At 36.5% G+C, this 17,273-nt stretch overlaps 1 protein-coding gene across 6 annotated transcripts in view; it reads left to right on the top strand.

Annotated features, from left to right (window-relative positions):
- Positions 1 to 17,273, top strand: part of SCAPER (S-phase cyclin A associated protein in the ER) — a 193,762-nt gene that overhangs the window by 11,134 nt on the left and 165,355 nt on the right. For all 6 annotated transcript variants that reach the window (XM_064517566.1, XM_064517565.1, XM_064517564.1 and 3 more), the window contains exons 4-5: positions 7,030 to 7,100; positions 15,444 to 15,641. In XM_064517566.1, the coding sequence (XP_064373636.1) occupies positions 7,030 to 7,100; positions 15,444 to 15,641 (269 nt within the window). The remainder of the gene's footprint in view (positions 1 to 7,029; positions 7,101 to 15,443; positions 15,642 to 17,273) is intronic.

Genomic DNA, 17,273 nt, shown 5'->3' with positions numbered 1-17,273 from the left:
CTCCTGTGGCCTGATGATTTATGCGGCCAGGAGTTAGACTTTCAGTTGTTACACTTTTCAAGCTTTTCCAGACATCAGAATGCTGTTCTTGAGGACCCCTCCTTAAGTATTTCTGTAGCTCACATGTCCCTGTGGAGGTGCTGCTGCTTTTGAGACTTAGTCAGGAATGTCTAAAAGTAAAAACTTTTTTACTGAAAAAGGCTGCCTGGAGAAGTCTGGATTCTCCATCCTTGGAGATGCTCAAAACCTGACCAAAAACAATCCTGGGCAACCTGCTCTAGTTGACTCTACTTTGAGCAGGGTGGTTGGACTAAGGCAGTCTCCAGAAGTGTCTTTGAACATAAACTATTCTGTGATTCTGTCTGTGGAGAAGATATTTCTATGTACAGTTATGCCTACATTACAAGATAAGTAACCCTCTGTCTACTAAAGCGAGGCTTGGACTGTCTCTGGCATGGTAAGGCGTATTTGCAGTTTTTCTTTCTTTCTAATGTTAGTCCTGTGGACATGAAAGAATGAGTTCATAGAAGAGTTCCTGAAAAAAACGACATCAAGAAGAATCGGGATGAATCTAGTTAACCCAATAGTGTTTGATTTTGCTCTGAAGGACTAGCACACATACAAACCTGGAGTTTTTTGATATCAGTTTTGTCTGAAACACACTGGAGAAGGTTGTGGAAGTGAGAGAAAAATGAAAAGAGATCTGTGCCCTCCCCCCCCCTTTTTTAAAGCTGAAGAGTCTAAAGACACAGAATATAACAAGTTGAATAAAAATCTATTTAGATGTTTGTGCATGGACATTTGTATAGGTTTCATCAAGAAAACTCCATTCAGTTCAGAATGCTTAGCTGCACCTCTGTTGAACAGACAAGCAGAATGGTAGATGTCTTTTGTTTATCCAATAAAAGCCCTAAACCTAGTTGCAAGTGTCCAAATTTTCAAGCTTTGATTTCAGGTTATGACTCTTAGTTCAGCATCCTCCTAGCTGTCTTAGTGCTTTCAACTTCCTTTCTAAAGCCTGTAACCACAGGGCTTTTGTATAGTGGAATTTTTAGTAAGCACTAACCAGTCAGCAGAACAACAGGTACTACTAGTCTGTAAATCTTCATTAGCTACATATAGTAAGAAAATGGCACAGCAGCCATTTGTCAAGAAATGTGTGAGAGAATTCTTCATGTTTGATCAAGCAAAAGCAAGGAAACTACTGCAGTTTCCTTTTAGTCAAAATAGACTTCATAAGAGAAGAAAAAGGAAGCAGATTAAGACTTAAGCATAGTCTGTTATGGTAAAATGCATACTTCCCAGCTTTGGAGCACATGCAGCTGCTCTGTTTATTATCATGAGTATGTGGATTTTTAAGTGGGCCAGTTTTCTGTTACAGCAGCTTCATTTACCTCTGTCTCCAGAAAATGCATTTATCTGCTTGCTGGTCTCGTAATCTCCTGCACATTCTTGAAATTGTTAGTAGATCCATTGATATTAGCGGACTAGTCATAGCTGTCACTGAAGCAGAGTAGAATTGGGGCCTGAAATATTTATGGAGTCTGACTTGCACGTTTGGGGAGGGTTGGAATATGAACGAATATATGTAAAAGGAATATGGAATACATTTCTAACAGTATATTTGAGCTACTTGAGAGTTGGTTCAATTTCTCTTTAAAGAATGTTACTTTTTAGTTCTACATTGCTTGTAATATTCTTCTGGAAAATTTCAAGTAAGATTTTTCCTTAAAAATCAGTGCACTATTGTAGATCTACAGTTGTAGATGAATGTTTGATCTAAGCATAAAGGTTTTTTTTTTTTTTTTTAACTTAATGTGAGGAATGAACGTGAATGTGGATTTTTAGCCTTTGTTAAATAGGGCCACTTGAATACTTGTTACATATATTTTGCCACTATGGCAAAATATTAATTAAAACCCAAGTAGCTGTATTCATTTGCTGCTTTTGGTACTATTAGCATCATTGTAATATTTAAAGTTTTTGTTTCATTTTTTTCCCCCCAAATTTTCTCATTAAATCATAGGCTGACCTTCTTGCACAGTATGGAGAATCTGATAATTGTCTAGTGGGAATTTTCCCTATGGAAAAGAACCAGTGGCTAATGAGAGTCTGGCAGAGCCACATCCTTTATCTCTTGACCCTCCTCTTGGCATGGAGGGTATATATGTTGGTGTCAGTAAGCTCTGATTCATTTTATGCTGATCTTTCAATATGTATTTTGTCCCTAAGGAATGATAAAGCAATATTATAAATTAGGACAGTTCTAACTCGTTCAGGGGCTTGTGTAAATCAGGCCAAAGGTTCAGGTTGCCTGAGCCTGTCCAGCAGCTCTTCCGTACAAAGCAGAATTTTGTCCTTCTGCTCTTTCTTCTGCTCATAACATTTATTCAGAAGTATTGCATTGGCAGTAACAGTACGTGATTTAATGTTTTATATTATTCATTCTGAAAGTCTTTTTCTAGAGAAACAGTGAGGGTATGGACATTGGCTGTTGCCAGTGGAAGTGTTACGGAGAGTTGATAAATTAAAATGCTGTATTAATTTCTTCAGTACATGGATCCTCGCTTTTTCTATTTCCTTTAAAAATCACGTGCTTGTGTTCTTACCATTTAACTTTCTCTCTGAGAGACCTGTGCATGTTATATAGAGGACATGGATAAAAGAGCAATAATGAAAAGACTTGCAGCCAAAATTTTGTAATTCCTTGAGGGAGATGTGTAGAACTTCTGTCAATAACGAAGTATTTCCTTAAAAAGCGGAGCGATTCCTGGAACAGCAGGTGGCTCCTCTCTTAGGTATTTTGGAACTGCGTGCACCCTTATTAGCTCAGATCTGAAATTCTAGTTACGAGTACAGATCAATGACATGAAAAATTAGTCTCAAGCAAAACATGGTGGTGATGATTTAGAAGAGGTACTGACTGATTAAAAAAAAAAAAATTTCATCTGCTGCAGTGAAGGTGTTCCTTCTGTACTGTTGGATAGAATAATTAACAATATGATTGACTTTGTGTCCAAGGAAGAGGGTCGTATAATTGTGAAAAATTCAGTAGTCTGATATTCTGTATCCAGAATTAAGTGGTGTTCCAAACCTCTTGCCACAGTCTGCTTATTATGATCATTTAGGTCTTGCCCGCTTTAGAAAGCTTTGGTCATTAACAGAGAACTTAAGAAATTTTGCTTTTTTTATTTACTTACTATACCTAGCTTGAAATTTGAGGTCCTGTACATAAATATGCCCTACACAAAAATGTTATTACAAAATCTAAGCTACAGTATCTCTAACAGTTAAAATATCCCAGAGGCTCGACTTCCCATTTAAGGGCTAATAAGCTTTGTAACTTAGGGATGTGTCAAAAAAATTGGAAAAGCTTGTGTTCGTAACTGTTCTTATTTCCTATTTGTTTGACATCGTTTGGCCTCTTGCCATAAAGAATTAATTTGCAGATTAAGCCTTTCAGGGTAAGAAAACATATTTTATTGGTTGAAAGGTAGCTGGCATACTCTGGAGAGCCTGCGGACTAATCCACTCCTTTAGCAAGGGCCTAATGGAGTAAGTAAGCTTTGCAGTATGGGATGAAAACCCTGAAACTTGGCTGTCTTTGACCAAGTAAAGAAGTTGAGGAGTCTTGACTGAAAGCACCTTGTGTAAGTCCTAGCAACACTGGAACTAGTTGTAACTGGCAGACTATAACATGAAGGGAAAGGTATTCTTCAAGGCTTATAAGTTTCAAACCTTGAATTTCACCCTAATGAATGGGAATCCAGTGTAGTGTTGTTAGTGGAATACAGAGCCATTATATTCTGGATGAGACAATGACAGTGATTTTTAGAAGTAATTCCATGTAAAATATACTGCTGTAATTCAATCTGGAGGTGGAAAAACGTGAATTATGGATTATATGCGTGCTTGAAAGCAGTCATTTCTCTAGTTCTTTGGTGTTGTACAATTAGAAAAATCAAATCTACTACAGCTATACGAGCTTTTTAAAGCAGCTGGCTTACAATAAAATAAGGCATTATACTTCCTCAATTAGGACTTCAGAAATAATCACAGTCTCCTCCAGGTAAACGCCTCTGTCTTATTTGAAATGAGCTGCAAGCAGCCAGGTTTATCCAAGCAGCATTTTTTTTAGAGATATTTCTTAGGATGGACAAGTGTACCTCCTGGGGCTAGTGAGATAGATTTTTGGAGAACAGACTGGTTATATGTAGTGATGGCACTACAATGTAGGCTTCCCTCCTTAGAGATATTATGTATACATGGAAGAAAAGAGGTGACAGTAAATTTCTCACAATCTGTATAAGACATGGAAGAAAAAAAAATGAATGCTTACCTGGTGGTATGCTCAAATTCATTCAAAGAGATGAAAAGAAATAAACTGTTATCATTTTTGCTCAACACCTGATGATAAACAGTGTCAAAAGCACTGAAACAACCTATGCAGCTGAAGCCATAGTGAGAATAGAGATGAATGCTGCTATTAAGTACTAAATTGAAAGGTGATTCCCGCTATTGCCAGAGTTATGTTCCCACATCAATAAAATTATCTTGAAAAAGAGACATGCAAGAAACAATGCCTGCTAATTCTTGAGACTGTTAATGTAAAAAATTGCTTTTGAAAATAATTTATCAATGTTTTTGGGGGGAGATATTAGCACTTCACCTTTTTTATGACAAGAAGTCATCACAACACACAAACCTTTTGTTTCAATTAGCAGAGAGAGAGAGAGAAGGGATTTAAGGGCATAACATCCGTCTGTAGCTCCCTGAATGTTACTGAACTTTGCTACTTATATATTTCGCATTGCCAACTTAATAGCTCATTAGATTATCCTCTTTGGTCAGTATTGTTCTTTCCTTAAAATCTGGTAGATGCCTAGTAGGTTACACCCTTCATATGTCATCAAGTTCATATCCATCTCAGCCATGTAGTATTGTATAGTTACATACCAGTAGTCACTGAACATACACGTAACTGTTGAACAGGCTCTTGTGCTGTCACTATAGAAAGACGAAAGCAGAAAGAAAGTCATCCTCTAATAACCAGAGGCATTTATTAGAAGAAAAAGAGTAATAAAGCTACAAAGTATGGCTTCTGATGAAAGAAATCTTTTTGAAAGAAATCTTTTTGGCCCATACACTGAAGAGGTTGTTCAAGAAAAACTAATCCTTACCACAAATTATTTGCTTTTAAGTTTGCAAAACCCAGTGTTTGCATAAGTTTTGTGCTCTCTAAATGTCTGCCTTATATAGAAAGTGCCTGAAAACTTGCATTTATCTTTACAGGTGACTTTTTCAGACATTTCCTTGCTCTTAGATGATGTTTCTTGTGGAGTCTGAAGAGACTGTGATTCTATTTTTTCATCCCTCTGCCATTTTTTAGTTCTGACATACCCATGTTACTTTGTAAGCCTTTTCGCTGTGCAAGTTCTGTATGGCATAGCACTCAGTCTTGCCTTTTCAGAAGGCAAATTGTATCAGAAGAAAGACTTTGGTGACTGGAATATTTCAGTTATTGTAATTCTGGCATACAATTGATCCACAGTTTAAGCTTTTTAGTGAATAAGAAGTTTAATACATGCAGTAGCCAAATCTATTTCTTTCTGAATGCTGCCAAATTGAGTTCAATATATTAATTTGTACCTGTTGTTTTGGCTAATGTAGCACTTTAAAATGAATTATCAAGCAAATAATTCTTAATTTGTCTTAAAATTAAAGGCCTTGTTCCCTGGAATAGTCAGTGATGCAAACCAGCTGTAAAACTGCTTGATTAAGACAGGTTTACAGCTGCTTTACATAACCAGAGCAATGTAAAACAGCTGGACTACATTAGGGAATTTGGTGTAAGAACTGTTAAAAACTCAGCTGGACAATTCTGAAATTCAAGAATGATTTCCACGTTCTAGGAAGGAACTGCATTCAGTTAATGCATTTATTTGCTTGGCTTCATCCAGCTAAATAATCTTGAAACTTCTACTTAGATGTAGATCTGTGCTAGAGAGTGTTCTTGCCATAGTTAGTATTTTGTCTTACTTGCTTACATTTTTGGAAATTGGATCCTGTGATTCCTGTGTTTTGCAAGTTAGATACTAAGTTGGAGGAATAAATCTTAAAAAAAAAAATTAAAAAAAGAATAAAAAAAAATTAGAAATTACCGCTGAGCAAATCCCAAGGGTTAAATGCAAATGTGTTGGGTATATGTAGGTTGACACAAATGTAGAGCCTTGCAAAGATAACTCTTAATCAGTTAAGAAATTGTCACTATCTCAGTGCTGAGACCTGAAATCATCCTATCTGACTGTGGGCATTTAAACTGGTCTTGGAAGTGTAATTGCTGTAGTTGTTTCATGTAACCAGCAGAGAGAGACAAGTACTTTGAGAGGGCATTTCAGATTTTAAGTGAACTGGCTCGCACTCTGGAAACATTTTTCTCTTTCTTTTAGTACCTAAAGTTAAGTGAATTAAATCCAGTCTTAAGTTCTCTTCCCCCCCCACCCCCCTTGCAATCTTTCTTGGCGGAAAATACGTCAATCTACTGTTTGAGTTGTTTGAACAATTCAAGAAAACTTAAAACTAAATGATTACGTTTGTTTTTTCTAAGAAAGATATACCTTGTTTTAATTCTGTAATGATATCTGATTAAAATAATAATGTCTGCTCTTAAATGAATGTTTATATAGAAAACTGATATTGTATTTGATGTCAGGGTGGTAATAATATGCCTTTCAGAGTCTCTGAGCGCTTAAAGGGCATATTATCCTTTTGGGGAAATAATAAGTCAGTTGTTTATGCCTTAGTCTGTTCTTAACTATTTTTGTGTCTTCTAGCATCATCCTCATTCTGAACTGATGAATATATATTTGGAATATACAGCTTTTACGAACCTCTTAATTCATTAATTGAACCCATTGTCTCATATGCTGTGGTCTTATCAGTACATTGCAACATGGAATATGTGCATTTTAGAATGCTGTATTTAATCAAAATTGTTATTGTTGATTAAATCAGTTGCTTCTCCCCCAGGAAAATCAAAGTGGCAAGCTGGTGGAAAAACAAAGAGGGTGACTCAAGGAACACACAAGACTGCAAAACAGGTATCTCTGCTCATTTTTAAAATTTTGATTACAACATAAAATTTACAACCTGAAAATGTTTTGCATTAATGCATTGTTGGCTGAATGGCATATGTATTGAAGTATGCATACATCATCTTTTTAAAGAATAGAAATTTCAAAGTCAAGTACTCAGAAGTTTAAAAAATGACAGAATTTAGGTTGTCTGTGTTAAGTTCAACTCTTCATACATTCTGTTTGGTAGTTTTTATAGTGTTTCCCAGCCTTTATCTTTGGCATTTCCTAGCCTCTGGATGCTTGACTTTTTGATGTGAAAATTATTCTAAGGCAGGTGCTGTTCAACAGTAAAGAGAGATAGGATATTCTGCAGAGACTTCTGTCATATTATTGACACCAGAGGAAGGGTAGACTTCTGAGTCCCACCCCAGACTGTGTGAGAGAGTACTCCTTGATGAGCAGAGGTAGCCAGTTTCTTGAAGTGAATCCTTCAGCTGTCATATCTTTTTTTTTTTTTTTCTACCTAGTCAGTGCTGACCTCCAGTCATTGCAATTTCTTTGCCCAGCTTCTCCCTCCCCACTGTTTGTTTCTTTACCCAATATTTATGTACTTCATCCTAGCCTTGTTTTTCTCCTCTCCCGTACATATCTTACTCCTCTCCCCTTGTTAGCAGATCTAAACCTCCCACATCTCTTCTCCATGGTCTTCTCCCAGCCTGTTCCCATGCACACTGCATCTCCTTTTCCAGTCACCTTATCTCACCTCTGTTGAAGAAGCTCAGAACTGCAAATGCAGAGAAAGTCCAGTTCGGTTCCAGCCTACAGCCTTTCTGATGAGGATGAACTCAGAAGGAGGTCTAAATGTCTGCTGGAGTTAATCTGAAGTGTTTTTACTTTTGTTTTCTTTTTCAAGGCTCTTAATCTTTAAGGCAGGTAAGGTAAAAGGCACACTGCTTTTGTAAGGCCTACTTTTCTTTCAAATTTCTAACTTAAGGGAGTGCTTTTATTTTCTGACCTCATGTGTTAAAGCCTGAAAAATTTTAGTTTAGAATTTCAATTCCTCCAGTTTTGGGAAAAATCAGTCCAAATGAGTAAAGTGTCAGAAAGTTATGACTGGAAAACAAGTCTCAAAATGAAAAGAAGCTGCTGTTTCTTTTGTTCATGTTTTTTCTATGTGCATGATAGTTTTGTAGTATTACCTTAAAGGAAGTGATACCTTATTGTTTCCTCATGTTTAATTTTTTTTAACTGTTACTTTTCCTTGATTAATAGCTTTAGCTTAGTATTTTGAGACAAAGTCTATCAGATTTTGACAATATGCCACATGGAAGATGTTACTGTTTGAAAAAGAAAAAATGTTTTACTTCCAGAGATAGCTGTTTGCATCTAAAAAATATAGGCGTGGTGTTTTTCACAGCTCAGTTTAGCAACTGTTATCCTCGCGCTCTCTCCTCACTTACTAGTCTGTTACAAGTGCTGCGTGTCCCAGTCTTGCTTCTTGGTCTGTGAAGGAGGCATTTTACTGAAGCAATTGGGGCTCCTTGTAAGTTGGTTTGCCCTTGCCGAACCCTTTGGATAGGAATAATGTGCTTCATCTTTTGGGTTCAATTTATTTTAGTCACTTGTGATGATATAAATACTGAGTTTTCAGAAGTATGTTTTATTGTTATTCAGTGGCTCTGTACAGGACTGTTGTGCTAAAACTATGTTGCAGAAGCGTAGTGCATTCCTAATGGGTACAATCAAGACTTGAAAGGGACTGCTGAGGGCCTGTGCGTCTTGGTACTTCAATTTGGCATCCAGCACTCTTCTCTTCTTTCTACTGCGTTTCAGTCACTGGATACCACTTTAGAATGGTGGCTTTTTTGTTAATTTGTTGAGCATTCAGATTTAATTTTTTGTTACATATATATATGGGCCATTAAGCCCATTAAGCTCAAGGAAATAAACTTATAAGAATTCTCTCCTATGATCTTGTCAACCTCATCTTCCTCTCTGCAGGCTGCTGGTGAATCTTCATTCAGTAAATTTTGGCATCCAAAGAATAAATATACACTTTATGCTTTCCGGAACTGCAAGACAAGATGCTGAAACTGTTGTGGGGAAAAAAAAAATTCAGTTTTAACATCACTTTCATCATTCATACTGAATTACTTGTGATGCAAGAAAGAGCATTCCCATGTTTCTTAACTTGAAAGGCACATAAGCTGAGCCTTTTCTGCAGTTGAAGGTTTGAACTGTCAATGCAAGTGAGGTAATACGAACTAGTGCACCTGAATCTTTGCCTTTTTTGGGTGAGTTCTGTTGTTGTGCTGAGGATTAGCTGCAGTCAGTACTTCAGAGTAAGCCTGTTGGTTCATGTCTGTGTAAGCTATCATCATGCTTTGAGTAAACATGCATTTTATCTGAGGATGGTGGGAGGCCAAGGCAGGCTATTTATTGGTATATTTGAAAACTCTGTAACTGGTTTTAATCTGTGATGGTCTGCAAAGTTGTTGAAGTTAGATTAAACTTTGGATACATGTATTGGCAAAGGCTAAGGGATCTGACATCACTTAGAAGGTTCAAAAATAAGTACTTGCTTATGTCCAGTTAAGAATAATGTGCAGATGTTTGTAGGATTGAAGCTTTGAGGCACAGACTTCTTTCCACTGACCAAAGTGAAAAATCTGCCAAGTGTTAGTTGGAAACAGTAGGCGCAAGGATGTAGGTGAAGTTTATGTGGCTTGGATATAGTTCCTCCTTGGAGAAGAGGTGGATTCATTGTCTTATCTTTCTTCAGACTACACCTTTAGAGAGGAATGCAATGTCCTGTGGTGGCATGTTCCCTCTAAATACCATATAGATTGAGAGATGATCATCTTTGGAAATTCAGTTTCACTCTTGCATCACTCTCAACCTAAGCATGATACTGAAAAGTATGATCTGGTCAAAAGTAGATGCTTTTTATAACTACTGTTTATTTAAAGTTTAATTCCAGGAAGTATTAATAAGAATAATGAAACTATAGCTGTGCATCACCATAGAAGCTACAGTCTTGAAAAGTCTGTACCTAATCCAGCATTTCTTATTTTTCACTTTGAAAAGTTAGTTCAGTTCATTTGGAAAATTAACTTAGGATGCTTAGAGGTAATTTTCTGCTGAACAATTTACAGATTAATTCAGAAATCCTGGTAATTTGGCGAGGGGTGGTTGCATTAACCATTTGGACAGAACATAGTAGTCTATATAAAATATTAGTAGTATCTTTATATTAAAAACGGTCTTTGCCTTTCTCAGCTGCAGCTCTTAAATTTAAGTGAATACTGGCTTTCATTTCAATAAAATTGGTGCCAGTCGTACTTGATTAAGTTTGGAAATGGTTTGCTGAGTTTGATCTTTTTCAAGTAATTACTGGAGGCTGAAGGGCCAAACATCGGTCAGTTGAGTTTGTCCCTGAAAGTTGACTTCTGTTTCCTTGAGTGGCAGATACGAGGCTGTGACAAATTCAGATGTACAGTGCTAGAACTGACTTATATCAGGAACTTAAAATATTCCATCTATTAAATAACGAACATCTCAATGCTTACCTGCTTATGTGATTGCATTCACAGGAAAATTGTTGCTTTAGAGACTTGCCTCCTTTCAAAGGTGTTCTACTGGAATATACTCTCCTGTTCCAAGTTAGGGAAGAAATATTATGGCAGGAGCTTCTCAAAAAGCCAAAGGGTCAGTAGTTTGTGGGTGTGTGCCTCTAGGTATTCCTGTCAGAGAGCTGACTCTTGCAGATAGGTTGTTGAATTTTGAGTTACACAGATATTTGATAGAACATTCTGCGATTCAGCTGCTCTTACTATTCTCATTGTTCTTCAGTATTTTAGTGTTTGAATTAGGGACGCAGCTGAGTGTCAGTTCTTGCAAAATGATTATATTGGTTGCTGTGATAGGACATCAGGGTCAGCCGCAGCCAGAACTGTGTCAGATTTTCATTAGAGCAACTGTACCGAAGTATTTCCAATCTTGAAAACCAGATGAGAACATCTTTTTCATAGAAAACTTAGATAAATAGCAAAAGGATTTGTAGGTATGTTCTGCCTACCTCTTTTGTTGAGGATGGAGGGGAAGAAAGGGGGAGGCATCTTTCCTCCTTTCTCCCTTTGTAGTTAATTAGTTTTCAGTGACTACCTTGACAACCTCCACATTGCCACTTTGGGTACCTGTGACAGTTCCCCCCCCCCCCCCCTTTTTTTTTTCTTCTTTTTTTTTTTTTAATCTCTTAGACTTGTCTGTGAATCTGTTGCCTGCTGCAAGTGAGTTCTCTGTTCCTTTAGAGTTTCCAGTCCGTGCTTGTCGTTCGGGTTCCTTGCTTGCTCTGTCTTCCTCTTTGGTCTGTCCTTCACTCAGAATTTTCTCCTTGCTGAACATTGTTAGATGTCATTGTGCTGAGCTGGCTCTTCCTCACCTGGGGGCTGCTGTCAGGCTAAAGCAAATTGTCATCATTCTTTTCTCCTGCCTAATCGGTGCCCTTTTACCCGGACAGATTGTACCCATACAATAAACCATGGCAAACACAAAGCAGTTGTATCATCTCTGAGAGTTGCACATGATTATCTAATTTTGGAAGAAAGCAAATCCATTGTATTATAATAGCAGCTTTCAAACTCTTTTTAGCTTGTGGACAGAATATATACTTAGAACCATGGTATTGTAAATTCGATGTTGATGGGTAACTGTAAATGTTGCTTGGATTTTACTCAGACATTGGAAATTTGCTTACAGTGGTAATAATGGAACTGCTACAATTCATGGTTGAGTTGAACATACTATTTTCCTAAATGAAATATGACTGACATACAAGAAAAATGGATGCCAAATATAGTAGATGGATAGAATTTATTGCTAAATATCAAAACATATTCACTGACACTGTCTTAAAGATGCAGTTGAAAATGTTACAGTGAATTATGCATAGTTCCCATTCTAAAACAATTGATCCTGTATATTAGCAATATTTGCTGAATGAGAGTAGAAACCTAACCATTTTATGAAGTCACATTTTACAAATACAGACAGCAAAAGGTGATGCTGTTATCTTAATACAGCAATTAATGATTCTGTAGTTAAGGTTGTGTCATTTTTTTCCACCATCATAAACTGTATTTTAAAGGAGCTGTAAATTAGCCACTTTGCTTTAAAGGTTTATATACAAGGTGTCAGCCCAGGAGCATCTTTCTTCCAATCTGTTCTTTAACAGATGACTCTCTTATATCACAGAAGAAAAAATATAAGACATTCTGACATATGAAACCCTTCTGACATTCTTGTTCATTGATGGTTCATGACATACATCTTTCCTGAACATGTCACTTGTGCCTGTCTTAGCTGGGGTACATGTGAGGTACACTTTAGACATTTTGAGATGCGCATAAGGGTAGCAGAGAAGTTAGTACAATAGTAAGTACTGTAGTAAATCAGGTTCCCATTCCTACCTTTCTTGCTGAAAAAAGAGAATGTGAACACAAACTCTGATGAGGGCATAACCATTTTGACAGCACTGTTTAAACCTACCTCCTCAATTACGAAGTGGAACTGACTGTGTTTAATGCCTTATGTTATAATCTTGCAGTACAGGTAGTCAGAGCTCTGAGGGGAAAAAACAGACTAGAGACAGACAGGGGAAAAGGCTACAAAAGAAACGGAAACTCCCCCAGAGCTCTGGTATTTACTAAACAATTTGGCAGGTTCTATCTGCGTATCAGGGTATCATCATATCAGTTCCCTTCTAATGGGTAGCTGTGTGTATGGTACGAGTTTATTAAATATGATCCTTAAAACTTTCTAGAAAAGGAAGACATTTATACTCATAAAAACAGTAATTGAAAAATCATTTGGTTATTGCCTACTTTCTCACTTTGTAATTTGAGCATGAGAAATATGAATTTACTTATTTTTCAAACATACAGGGTAATTCTGTAGTTTAGGCACAATTTGTTGGAAGCCAAGAGGAATACAAAAAACAAAGGCCGCCTTAAAAGAATGAGAAAAATCTCTGACTTTGTACAGGCTTTGAGTCTCTTTTCTATAAGTGTCATCATAAAGGAATTATTGTAGCTCTCCTTTAATGAACCTTCATTGATACATAAAGTGTTTTCCAGCTTTTTCCATGAAGCACAGTAAGGCTTGAATCATTATGCTATTTACAGTATTCTGGTTAGTGATGAGATATTGTAATTATAAACTCTGTGTACTGCCTGGTGCAATGTCGGTTTTGATCATTTTTATGCAATCACAAAAACTAGAGTTTTTAGAATGGAATTTTGTAGTAATCCTTACAGATGTACTCTAGTTCATGTAACATCATTTTCTGGAGATCTGTGCCGCAGTGGACCTATGAGTAAAAGGTGCACTAAAAATGCTGTTAAAATTAATATTGCTGCCTTATTGCATTTTATTGTGTATGGCTAACGAGACTGACCAGTTTGTTTTGCTCTCAGTTTAAAGCTGTCTTTCATTGCTGATTGTTCTGCAGTATCATTTAGTGTAGGCTTCTGAGCTAGAACGCCTGTTTTTCTAACTGATGTGGAAAAACATGCACTAAAGCGTTTCGGTATGTAAACACCTACCGAAGACCCTTTAGTTTCTCTTGGACAGCACTCAGTGTGATATTTCTTTACTCACTGCTGTCTTTTATTCAACACCATGACTGCTGCATCCCCATGTTGTACTAGAACAATTTTCCAGTTAACTTTTTCATAAGGTTTTAAAAAAAGATGTGTCTTTTTCTTTCTGTATAATTCTCTAACTTTTTCTATATCTTTCAGCATGGCTAAATAGCTTCTATTACTTATAATCACTTTAAGGAATTTCATGTGTTTCCTGTATGGAAACTAGAGTAACATTACATTGTTCGGATTTCAGATACTGCAGAGCCCAATCTGTTTGTTTTATTGTTAGTTATAATTCATTTAATACTGAAAAGATTTCTCTTGGACTTCAGTTGCAGTTTATTTTTACAACTGTTAAATAGGAGTTAAATTTGCCCTGACATTCTAATTTTATGTAGATATTTTCCTGCACAAAAGAAACCCCAGTCTGTAGTAGCGTATAATTAATACCTACATAACAAAATGGCACACAGTTGGGAATTACTCATGACTTTACGGGAGGTGCTTCTTCACCTGGCTCTCAGGGAACGCAGAAGCTTGTAGAAGGCTGGCCCAATAGCAGGATTTTTCTGTCTGTTTTTTGTTGTGGGAGAGAATTTCAAGTTTGATAAGCTTAGTGCCCTTGGGCCACGTTCTTACTTGGCATTTTCAGCCAAGTAGACGTGTTTCAGAATCCTTTGGAATATCCTGCGTCGATAACTGACAGTACAGATCTGTCAAGGAAGAACAGTCCCTGTGTGACGGACTATGCTGAACACACAAGGTCAACAGATGCGCAACCCTGGAGTGGCCTGAACAGTACTTCCAAGCAGGTGTGAAATGGTTCTTCTCCAAGCCAGCATTCATGAGGACAGCTGCATGTTCTGCCTCTGCTCCCATCAGATTTAGCATATAGATAGATGCTCCTCTGCTGCTGTGTAGAAAAGAAGTACTAGATCAGTTAGTCTGCCTATCAACATTGAAAATGAAACACCAGGTTTGTTATAGTTAATGCTGTTAAGTTGCAAGTTAGTCAAAACAACACAAGGACAATTTCAAACTTGGCATAAGTAGGAGAAGCTTGATTCAGTGGCATAGCACTTGCCTTGGGTTGAATTGAGCTTGCAGTGTTAACAGTGTCAGTGGACATCTGTAGTAGTCTCTTGAAGTATGAAAGCTTCCTTTTGTCACTAATTTAGCACTTGCTGGCATATTCTGTACAGTGGAGCAATAAAACATCCATCAAAGGGCTAACCACATCAGCGTTTCGCTGACATTAATGCTCATATATTAGTAGAAGAGTTTAAAAATGACAAAGTTGTATGTAACGTCTTGGTAATAGCATTTAACTGTGATGGAATGTTGCTGGTGTGGTTATTAGCAAAACATTATTTTCATCTCTGGATGTACATACTTGTCAGAATAAGTAATGTGGGATATGTAATTGGAAAAGGTAACTTTCCAATGTGCATAAAAGGCAGAATATCTTGTGCTGTTGTGCAGTGCAAATATGGGGTTAGAAATGTCCAAGAAACAGAAGCTACTTCTACAAATCTGCCCCATTTGTTTAAGGTGAGAAAGTGTGTTTTGAAAAACTCAGGTCAATAGGATGATGGAGTCTTCATTGAAGAATGTTTTGTTTAAAAATGTTTAAATATGTTGAAAAAAATGTGTGTTGCACAGAAGCCCAACCCCTTACCGCATGTCTGTTGTTTTCATGCTCCCTTGTATCTTGTTTCTTCAGAGTGCTACCATAGACTGCAAATTGACATCAGCAGCAGCTGGAGATAAAAACTTTGACAAAAGCCCAACAAAAACAAGGCAGCCTCGAAAAATTGATCTGCGAGCTCGATACTGGGCATTTCTTTTTGACAACCTTAGACGGGCAGTTGATGAAATCTATGTTACATGTGAATCGGATCAGAGTGTGGTAGAATGCAAGGTAAGACTTCAGCTGTTCTCCTCCTGTTGTCACATGACTCTTATTGCTGTTTTTTCCCTGTTTTTTTTTTTTTTTAAAGCCAAATGAGCAATTGGAACCTCAGAAATACATCACTTTGTTTTGTATTTAGTGGAGGCCTGTAGTAGGAAAAATGATGGCGTATTTATTCAGATGTAAGATGCTTTCGTCTTAGGCATCGACTAATTTTGAAGTATATAAAACACAGTAATATATAAAATGCTATTAGATCTCAGTTATTTGATTAAATTAATTTTTGTTTTTCAAGTTCTGATCTTATTTTGTAACCAAACATCCATTTTTTTAATAGTTTTTTTTCAGGTAATATTCCTTACTGTAGGTGGCACTGTTGAGATTCAGTCTTTTTCACATTCTTCAGCTTCCTGTTAAATGTCTTAATTATACATTGCTCCTTTTTCCAGTGATAGTTATCACTCTTCTAATTTACTCTATGGTGGTAAGAAAGTGAATGATGGTCAGGCATAAACAATGTCTGGGTGGGATGTCACTGTAAGGCGTTTTTCCTAATTTTAGATAACCTGGGTTTTAATAAGATGTAAAACAGATGCACAAACTGTGGTGATTTTCTAGTGGATCCATAGAAAGACCATTGTTGTTTAATAAAAATCACTTCATTTTTAGAAATAGAATTTATTCAAGCACTGAAAGACACCAGAACAGTATATTTTTAAAGAAATGTTAAAGCTACAACTTCTGTTCTCATATTAAATATGGCTGAAAACTCAACACACTCTGGAAATGATTATCTAATCACTGTAAAAAATTATATATATCAATTTAAGTAAACTTTTTTTCTTATCATATGTATCTAGTTTTCTGCTGTAATCAGACACAGCCAAATTGACTTTGAGATTAGCGTACAAATACATTTCATTGAAAGCAGGTTTGAAAACTGAACAGTAGCTAGAGGCTTCCAGATCGTGGGTTGGTCTAACACAATGTAACATTTTGTTACTGAACTGTCTTCCTGCTCAGGAAACTTCTGTGAAGAATTTTTTGTTTTAAGAAAATCAGTCTGCCTTGCATTGTAATTAGATTACCATTTTTAAACTTTTGTGACTGGAAGAACAGAAGCGTATTTGTATCATTATCATATATTTTTGGAGCTTAGATATCATTCAGCATTTTAATCATGCTACTTGATCTGAGCTCAGATGGCAATATTGCATAGCCTAAGTGAAAAAATCTTCATTTTAGTAGACTGTTGACAATGATGTCTTTGTGTATCAGATTACTTGTTTGTAAATCAGAAGTGGAAAAAAACAAAAATAAGTAAACAAGAGAGTCCTATATCATGTTCTGTAGAACTTCTTTAATATTCACGTTGCTTTTATTTTTTAAAAGACTTTTTCTGTCAGCACGAAAAAGTGCCTTACTTACCTGGCTAGTGGGATATGTATTTGTGCTGAGGTGTCTTGTTTGAGATTTACTTTTAAAGGATACTGTTAAATGATGATTGATACTCTTTTATTAAGTTACTCAGATTTCTGTAAGCTAGCTATGAAGTCTAGAATAGCAGAATCTTGCCAACTATTTTAAACTCTAAATATTTTACCTTTATCAACTCTATTAGCATTTTTTATTTATTTTGGG

Source organism: Dromaius novaehollandiae, chromosome 10, assembly GCF_036370855.1.
Source record: "Dromaius novaehollandiae isolate bDroNov1 chromosome 10, bDroNov1.hap1, whole genome shotgun sequence".
NCBI classification, from domain to species: Eukaryota; Metazoa; Chordata; class Aves; order Casuariiformes; family Dromaiidae; genus Dromaius; species Dromaius novaehollandiae.
This window is presented reverse-complemented; position numbering and strand designations above follow the sequence as displayed.